At 39.5% G+C, this 10,330-nt stretch overlaps 1 protein-coding gene across 1 annotated transcript in view; it reads left to right on the top strand.

Annotated features, from left to right (window-relative positions):
- The window catches only part of LOC123972459 (oxygen-regulated protein 1), a 15,402-nt gene extending 11,950 nt beyond the window's left edge, over nt 1–3,452 (top strand). The window contains exon 5 of the mRNA XM_046051974.1: nt 817–3,452. Coding sequence (XP_045907930.1) covers nt 817–2,826 — 2,010 coding nt within the window. The 3' untranslated portion in view covers nt 2,827–3,452. The remainder of the gene's footprint in view (nt 1–816) is intronic.
- The last annotated feature ends 6,878 nt before the right edge of the window (nt 3,453–10,330 follow it).

The raw sequence follows: 10,330 nt of genomic DNA on the forward strand, positions 1-10,330 counted from the left end.
GATGAGGTAGAAAGTATGATTGAAGAGGAGGAAGATGAGGTAGAAAGTATGATTGAAGAGGAGAAAGATGAGGTAGAAAGTTTGATTGAAGAGGAGAAAGATGAGGTAGAAAGTATGATTGAAGAGGAGGAAGATGAGGTAGAAAGTATGATTGAAGAGGAGAAAGATGAGGTAGAAAGTTTGATTGAAGAGGAGAAAGATGAGGTAGAAAGTATGATTGAAGAGGAGGAAGATGAGGTAGAAAGTATGATTGAAGAGGAGAAAGATGAGGTAGAAAGTTTGATTGAAGAGGAGAAAGATGAGGTAGAAAGTATGATTGAAGAGGAGGAAGATGAGGTAGAAAGTATGATTGAAGAGGAGAAAGATGAGGTAGAAAGTTTGATTGAAGAGGAGAAAGATGAGGTAGAAAGTATGATTGAAGAGGAGGAAGATGAGGTAGAAAGTATGATTGAAGAGGAGAAAGATGAGGTAGAAAGTTTGATTGAAGAGGAGAAAGATGAGGTAGAAAGTATGATTGAAGAGGAGGAAGATGAGGTAGAAAGTATGATTGAAGAGGAGAAAGATGAGGTAGAAAGTTTGATTGAAGAGGAGAAAGATGAGGTAGAAAGTATGATTGAAGAGGAGGAAGATGAGGTAGAAAGTATGATTGAAGAGGAGAAAGATGAGGTAGAAAGTTTGATTGAAGAGGAGAAAGATGAGGTAGAAAGTATGATTGAAGAGGAGGAAGATGAGGTAGAAAGTATGATTGAAGAGGAGAAAGATGAGGTAGAAAGTTTGATTGAAGAGGAGAAAGATGAGGTAGAAAGTATGATTGAAGAGGAGAAAGATGAGGTAGAAAGTTTGATTGAAGAGGAGAAAGATGAGGTAGAAAGTTTGATTGAAGAGGAGAAAGATGAAACAGGTGTGGTTACTCAGAAAGATGTAGAGGAGGTTATTGAGGACGAGGAGGAGGAGGATGAGGAGGAAATGGTGGACGTTATTGAGGAGGAGGATGAAGAAGAAGATGTTGAGGAAAAAGACAAGGAAGAGGACAAAACCGAGGTAGTCAGTGAGGAAAACCAAGAAGAGGAAGAAGAGAGAGAACAAAAAGAGGAACAAGAGCACGAGGAGGATGGTGAGGATGTTGAGGTTAAAAGTATAGAAAGAAAAGTGATTACAGTTGAGGAAGGAGATGAAACTGACATGAATATAGTAGATGAAGAAAAGTGTGGTGAGGTTGAGCTGGAGAAAACAGAAAATAGTTTTGAGGAAGAATCAGGTGAGGAGAAAGAAGTTTTAGAGGAGGCTGAAGACAATGCAGGGCAAATGCAAGATGAAGAGGAAAGGGAAGATGACGAAGAAGAAAATGAACGTAATGAGTTAAATGAGGGGTTAGACCAGGTGGAAAAGCAAGAATCAAACGATGAGGCAGAGGAAGAAAATGTTAGTGATGTGGACAGTGTTGCCGGTGGTACGGATTGTAAAAGCCTACTAGAGGAGGCCTCATATATGCAGCAGCTAAGTAGCTGTGAAGGGGAAGCAAATGTAGATATTAAGGTAGCAGAATATAACACTGAATCACCAACCAAATATTCCTCTGAGGGTCTGTGTGAAGATGATAAAGGTAATGGAACAGACACCGTTAATGAAATTGAAACAGACGAGGTAGGTGAGCTTGGCGAGGAAAGGAGCAGCAGTCTTCCACATGCAGTGGAAATATCACAGGAATTACTTGACTTTGTTAACTTGGCCCTACAGTCCTCTTCACTTATATTCACATACGATGCTAAGGGGAACATCAGGATAGAGCCAGATAATGCACGAGTTGTACAAACCAAACAAATTGCTATTCCAAAAAGTAGAGCAGATACTTCATATGGCTTAAAGTGTCTTCCAAGCCCGAGCACCTCAGATTTGTCGGATTACAGGCCAGAAACATCAGAGAGTGGTGGATATAAAACTCAGGAGTCTGTAGATATTGTCACAGAGAGTGGAGAAGAGGCTTCAGGGAGACCTTCTCCAGTCTGCAGAAGTAAGACTGATATCCCTAATGGGAGAACAAATGTGGAGCGACTGTCAGTTGCAAGTAATTCAGAAATCTTACAAAATTCCAGATTAAAAAGCGGAGGAAGTTTCTCTTCCTATGACTCAGGCACTAAAGCCTCAAAGGAGGACCTGTCTTACTTCAGTGCTGCAAGCTCACAAAAGGCAGATGCCGAACCTGCCACAGAGGTCATGCAGTGCATTTCTTTCCCCTCAGAAAAAGACTCTACTGATGGGGTTTTGATTGACCAAGGTAGATGGCTGCTCAAGGAGAATCACCTCATCAGAAAATCTCCTCCGGTCTCCCTGGGAATGTACGGCAGTGTAGATAGCACATCTATAGATACAGGTCAGGAGAACTCTAGTGTGGATTCCTTGCCTCATCATAACACCCAGTACAACCCTCTTGCAGCCATATCCTCATCAGAGCTTGAGGAGATGGCAAAGCCTCAAACTCCGAAGTGCACCTACTACAGCATGCCACATGGAAGCGACTCTGACCCCTTTTTGGGTGATTCCAGTGTTAATAGTAGTAAAAAAGATACGAGCAGTGTCAAGGGGAGAGGATTCAGGGTGTCACCTAAGATTGATACTTCCAAAAGCTGGGAAAATAAAAATGGGAGTCTGTCTTCATTTGCATCAGTAGAGTTTAAAATTCCAGACAGAAAAGTGCATCCTGAGGGGGAGTCCTCAGCTGTGACACAGGCAAGAAGGACATCTAGTGGTGAAAGGAGTGTACTGCAAGCACAAGACTCCCTGGACACACTACGCGTGAGATGTGGCCAATACTGTCCCATCCTATAAAAGCTGGACATGTTTCACAGAAATATTCATACATGCTGGTTCTGTTCTATAAGTCTTGGTTATGATTATTTTGTTGTAATGCAGCTAGAAATGTTTTGTTTTGTCAAATAATCATGAACAAAAACCTTTCTGGAACCCCCTTGCAGACCGACAGCCATGTGGAAGAGAGTTGTGCCTCTTATTTATGTTTGAATGTAGTCAGAAATGTAAGTTTAAATTCAGTGCAGTCTTTTTGGTAAAGACTGGGGAGATTAAAGTCATTACAAAATCAAAAATAGAACGATATCAGCGAATAAGAAGTTTTTTCTACCGATTCAATGCTCCTACACATCACTGTCTTATCTATAATTACAAGTCATCAGTATCTTAGAAATTAATGTATCTGCCAAGGAAAGCAGATTTTATAGCTTGTTATCTTTATATATCTTTTATTTTGATTGCTTGTTTTGGTTCATCCGAATGTGCAATGGATACTGAGTGATTACTATTTCCTATTACAGATGTGGATCATTTACTTTGCTGCTCTGCAGATCCTCTCAGGATTTTAACAAAAGATTACCATGCATTAATTGAGAACTTATAAAGAAGTGAGAACTGATTATTCTGTGAAAACTAAATTCCTACATTCATTCATAAGGCAGCTTCTAAAGAATGTTTGGAAGATTATTCAATAAACCATGTGTAATTTTTTATTGTGTTTATTTTTGCCATACTAAAACGGTTAAAGGGGCACCTAAGAGAGTTATTATTGCAAAGAAGTCAAAACTAATGCAGCAGAGGTCAATTTAAGCTGAATTTTAGTCGGTTTTAGTCCCTTGCATGTATCGAGCGCCAAAAACACTGAAACTCCCATAACGCATCTCGGTAGCATCATTGTTCTCTCCCTGTGTGGTAAATAAACACGTCTTTCTAACTCCAGCCCCAGGTTTGTAACACTTATATAAGTTTCTGAGCCCAAAGTAAGCCCTAACCCTAACATCATCAGGGTTTTTTTTTGACTTGGAAAGCTCCTTCCAGAGCCACAGATGACATTACAAGTTACAATTAACTGTTTCCAAAGGCTGAGAAGTAGCCTACTAAACATGACTGGTAAACTGATCTGAGGTGTAAGATAGTGAAGTTCCTCCCTTAACTACGGTGTATTAAATAAGTAATACTAAAATTATCCGTTCAGATTTGGGTAATTACAATAGGTTATGTGTTTACACATTCCAATATCAATACTTTAAAAAAGTTCCTTTACTTTTACTGTATCAAAATAAAATACTCGTATATATAGGCAACTATTTGCTGACAAGTTGGCCAATGAAATGAAAAGCTGATGCTATGTCAGTGCTGTGTTCAAGTTGTTTCTGCTACCCCCACATGGCCAAAGCAGCAATTGCAGGTCGAATCTGGCACCACCTAATTTATAACTGGGTAGACATTCAACTGATATGACATAATCAATACAGTAATAGTAGAGTTAATCCGTTGCTGAGAAAAATATTTAATTTTTACTTTAATTTTCCAGTGGAAATTCTCTATAATCAAATCCTGAGGAGAATTACTTCTGCTGCTGTATTATAATTACTTCACTACTATGTATCTGAGTGTTATCATGTCTAAGTAAATGTTTGTTTCTGAGTTTCTCTTTTATGTGCCTACATACAGCCTCTGCCCTGGGTATTTATACACACAGTAGCTCAGGATACATTTCTGTATACGTAGTCAATATTCAACATACTTTAAAAAGTCTATAAAATATATCTGTGCTGTAAGTTAATTTAAGAAACTCTTTGACCTTTTAAATCTGAAACAAAAAACAGAAACACTGAATTTATTTTAACAGCACATTTTGAATAGTAGTCACTGTTGATTTGAATTTAAACCACAAAATTGATTTTGGGACCACATCATTTACTTGAATGGTAAAGTCGCTATTGAAGCCGAGTTCAAGTTTATAGCTGCTACAGATGTTTGTGGTAACACACACTTTTTAAAACATTTTGGTACTTGCATTTTTCTTTCTAAAAGCAGTATTTCATTTCCCACAATAGTTCCTTTCTTCTAGGAATTCGGTTTGCGGGGTGAGGTAGAAACTGGTAAAAAAATAATTCACATTATGATGCTTGCCTAGAAGCATCTCTGGACTGTGGTGACATTTGACTTTCATAAGGTTATTAACTAATAGAAGCATGTGGATTCTGAATGAGCCTTAGGCATATCTATTCTGTTTATTTTTGGAACAAGAGTCCAACAGAGTGTCAAACTCCCAAACCCCAATCTAGCCCCAGCTCGTAGGGGGTTTCTCTCATATCTCTTTAAATAATTATGCCATTGTGTCACAGAAGATGATTTTGACTTTGGAAACATTTGTTATGATGTATGAATAAGTATTATAAGTGTATGTTGTCTGTCTTCACGCTTGAAGGATTTGTTTCAATCTTATCCACTCATCTTGAGGTGGGTAAGAGTGTTCAGAGTGTCATCCGCAGCTGTCAGTTGGTCTGAGTGAGTCCCCCTGATGCAGTCAGGCATATGCGAATGACACTTGTGATGTGATGTTCACTGACAGACTGGCTTCAAATATGTGTGACCAGAGGATATAATCCCTGAAAATAAATATGACCAAATGACAGCGGGTCATTTAAGACTTTGATGTTATACATTTGACACATTCTAAATGATGATTTTATGCTAATAACAGAGGCAAATGCTGGGAAGTTATTGTTTCTCTGATTCCCCTCCCTCTCCCTGACCCAGTCGCTCCCTGCAAACACACACACACGCACAAGAGAGAGAGAGACAAAGAGAGGGAGAGTGAATGAGAGGTCTTTACAAAGTGACCATTCTGGATACTTTCCAAGGGTTTTGTCAGTCACTATGGCGATTTGGAAAATAGCCCCTGCAGTTTAATTCCTCTGTTGTTACTATGGTTGAAAGGTATCCAGTGGAAGCCCCATTCCCCGAAAGGAACGCCCGTCCTTACTCTGCTCATTTTGCTGACCAATGACAAAAAGGTCACAGCAGATGAAAAAGAAAAGGAGATTCCGCTTGATTTCCAGCGCAAGTATCAAGATCCTTAAGTAAAACTGCTAATACAAGAGAAAGTTCTGTATTTAAAGCCCTTCTTAAGTTAAAGTATTATCAGCAAAATGTAGTCTAAAAAAGTAAACGTACTTGTTCTGTGACTGACATTTTAGACCTATAGCTGGTCGAGGTAGAGCTAGTTTTTAATGTAAAATCTTAATATGTACCTAGTACTGTAACTCCAGCTGTCAGATAAATGTAGTGGAGTAAAAAGTACAATATTTCCTTCTGGAACGTGGTGGAGAAAGAGCAGCAGAAAGTGGAAATACCCTTGCAAACTACAAACTGCAAGGGTAATTGTACTGAAGTTACTTTCAAGCACTGATAATAACCTGACCATCACACACACAGACTTGACAAAAGCTTTTTTGGAGGCCCCCTGGCATAGATTTACAGCCTTGTTCCTTTTTTCTCACATTCAAGGACTTCAGTCTGATCTCCATGCACTCACTGGGGCGCAACAAACACATTGTGCTGCAGCACTCCCTCCACTAAATCTGCCATGTCATGACAAAGAAGCCAACCAATTTTTCAGACCAAAACAAAATAAAGCGCAAGGGAAAAAAAATAACTTGCAAACTACACGCTACAAACACTCATTTCTGCAACTTTATGAATAAAACAAATCTAAATTTAACAAACTGTCATGTAATAGCTCATCTCTGCGAATAGGGCAGCCCCTTAATCTGTCTGGGTTTCAGACTTGTTAAATAATGTTGTGGACGATTACTATGGCTACTGGGCACGCTGGTCTGTGATTCAACATCATGGGAGATGAAACAAAGGATGCCTTTTTGCTGCCCAGCGCCTCCAGTTTTGAAGCGATGACACCCAGAAACAAGATTTACTTTATCCGTGGCCTTGTCCCATTACGAGCTGACTGACTCTGACTGATGCTGAGTCTTATTTGAGTCTTCTTCTAGTCTAGTTGTACAATCTTTTTAATGAGCTCCCCTGCAGTGCTGTTGCTTTGGAGAGAAACAGGAACCTCAGCAACAACAGGACCATACACAAATAAATTCCAAACATTGCCAAGAATGGGAGCTATTTGGTCCAAAGTGTGGCACTGGCAAACCCCGGGCTACAAACAATAATTACGGCCTGCTGTCTGCATTCTGTTGCTGCAGTTAGGTGACAGATCAGCAATACACAATCCCTGCTCTGTCTGTGACAATCCCGGCCTCCTGTGTCTGTCTCTGTGGCCAACACTGGCAGAGCTTGCTCATAATGGGCCTGGGAGCAGGAATTTTTACAGCCCCCCTGCCTCCCAGTGAGTGTTGAGCATGTGGATTTCCATTGCTGGTTTTTGTAATGGGGTTCCACTCATACTGGGGGCTCTTCTGTGGCCCCTCTAACACCACTGATTTTTCTTTAAGGATTGTGCTTGAGTTTATCTAGGCCACTTTATTTTTCATTGTGCATGCTAGTAAGAAATAGGACTTCACCGAAATACAAATTTCAGGTACTTTTCTGTGCTTATGTATTTACATTTAATACTCACATGCCACTTTCTTAGGTACACCTGTGCAATTGCTTGTGAACACAAAAAGCTAATCAGCCAATCATATGGCAGCAACTCAATGCAGTTATTCATGTAGACATGGTCAAGACAACTTGCTGAAGTTCAAACTGAGCATCAGAATGGTGAAGAAAGGGGATTCAAGTGACTCTGAACGTGGCATGGTTGTTGGTCCCAGATAATATAACAATAATATAATACATAATACTAAAACAATTATTCTGCATTATGAGTACTTTTCATATTTTAAGAACATTTTGTTTCATATGCTTATGTACTTTGACTAAAGTAACCTTTTTAATGTAGTAATTGACTGTTTAAAACAATGTGTATACTGTACTTCGTCCACCACTGGTTTTCCATCTGCTTCACCATGTCAAGCGTTGGCGGGTGGTTTAAAGGTTGAGGACCCAAATGCAGGACTCAAAGCACAGCAGGTACAGTTCAGAGGTTTATTAAAGAAACTTAGTGTACACACTTACTAGTGGTAGAATTCAAGAATCCAAAAATAACAAACTGTGCCAACAAAACAAGTAATCCAAAGGAAATCTAAAATCCACACAAAACAAGCACAGGGGAAACGAGCAGGCAGAGGACAACACACACACAAGACCGAGCACAGCAAGCTATAATGACCAAGCACAGACTGAGGGAAACACAGGCAATATATACACAGGGTTAACGAGCAGGGCGGGGTTACACAGGTGAGAGACATGAGGGACTAATCAAGCACACAGGCAGGCAGAGAGAGCAACAGGGGGAGAGAGACAGAACACGTTACTAAACACAAGGCAAGAATCTAACTGGAAATCAAAACACAGAACAGATAAGACCGACCAAGTAACAGAGAAATGCAGGCAACTCCACAACAAGACAGAAGAGACCAGACTGACCAGAACGGAGCAGGTTAACACAGAATGATCATAACCAAATGAACAACAAATCAGGCAGAGATCACAATTAACACTTGGCAGACAGGCAGACAGAAACCAAGCATGAAAACCCCCCCAGAAAATAACAGAATGAGACACGAACTAAGGCGGGCACAGATCAAAACCAAACTACAGGCAACCGTAACTAAACTAGCACCTAACTAGCAACTAACGCCTAGCAGACAGGACTGAAACCCAAAAAGCACATACTAAACAACAGATACAGAACAGCCTAAAATAACAAAACCGACTGAGAACTATCTAAACAGAGCAGACAGGCACACAGTGTGACACACCAGTGTTGAAATGTAATGTAACTAAACTCATATACTGTAATTAAGTACAAATCTGAGTACTGAGTACTAAAATGTGCTAAGACTACTAATAATAGAACAATTACTTAAGAAACATTTTGAATGCAAGACTTTTAACTTTAATAGAATATATATGGTATTGCTACTTTTACTTATGAGTATTCAACCAATTTAGCATTGCGGGACTCAATGGACTCAACAATAGACGGTTTTTAAAAAAAGGATCAATATCAATGCAGCAGAAACAGAGCCAACATTCCCCACAATGCAACTTGAACAGTTCATATGGAGAGGGTGCAGTGCTAATAACGACTAATGTAGCCTTGAGCCTCTAGCCTTAAGCAGAGATAAGGAGCGGGCTTCAGAGATCCGGTAAGCTCCCTTCTTTCTAACTCCACACCTGGAGATTTCTTTCAGTTTCAAACTTGTAGCCTTCAACCCTAACTGAAGCTGACTTAAGTGACACCACTTGAGGCAATTTAACAAGTTATATGCAGTTCCCACTGAAACCACCAAAGACTTATACAATTTTTGTTTCCCCAAGTAGCAAACAATCCGATTCTTTTCAACCACTCTTTGGTATGAACAAAGGGGTCAGAGTCGTATTCGGTGACTGCTGTTCTTTTTATTGTTGTGCCCAAATTTCACGTCCTGCCCTAAATCCACTCCCCAAGTGAACAGCTTACCAGTAACGTTACCACTCTAGTCAAAAACTTTTTGCGACTCACAACATGATAATGGGTCCACTTGAACTTACTGTATCCTGGTGTTGAACTGAGTGGAGTTAAAATGTCTTCTACATAATTGAATGAATTACATTCAAGGCAAGGGAACTTTATCTACATAACAGAGGCTAAATTCAAAGTAATAAGTTCACTGACAAAGCAGAAGGATATGGTGTCACGCTGTGTAATGTTTACAATGCAGATCATTGACATCAGGTCTGGCAATAAGAGTAATTTAGTGCTGCTAAATCTAGTCCAGGCATGTGAAATCAAATTATATTGGTGGGATGTTTAAGTTTGAATTTGATCCAAATCATAATCCTAATGATTTTTTGGCAGATAAACCAAGTAACCCCCAACCACTAAAAAAAGAAAGAAAGAAAAAGGAACTATGAACCTTTTCATTTGAACGGCTCTCAGAAAGGAACCGAGCCTTAAGATCTTGCTCCCTTTGCTCAAGTACCATACTTAAGTACAATCTTAATGTAATATTACAACCAATCAATAATCGCTAGTTATATGAGAATATAATAAATATATATCAAGTGCCATTTAAAATAGGTAAGTGCCTAGTTAAAATAGTACATTTTAAATGCAGGACGTGTGGCAGTGCTACTTTTAGGGGATCTGAATACTTCTTCCACCACTGCATTAAGCAGGAGAAAAACAAAATATTGATATGTAGGTTATGACAAGATAGACAAGCTCCCTGAGGTTTATCCCTGCAAAGTCATATCTCAGGGGCAACATGCCAACCTCAAATCACTGCAATCACCCAAACCTTCATGGCAAAAATCTCTGCGAAAGAATTATTTGTGCATTCAAGGCTGAAATCAGATCGATAAACATTGCTATCCCCTTCACTGACTTCTTCTTTCATGCTTTTCTAAAGAACACAGGACGACCAGTAGCACCAGCAAAGTGTGGCTTAGGTGTAGAGTT

Source organism: Micropterus dolomieu, linkage group LG06, assembly GCF_021292245.1.
Source record: "Micropterus dolomieu isolate WLL.071019.BEF.003 ecotype Adirondacks linkage group LG06, ASM2129224v1, whole genome shotgun sequence".
NCBI lineage: Eukaryota > Metazoa > Chordata > Actinopteri > Centrarchiformes > Centrarchidae > Micropterus > Micropterus dolomieu.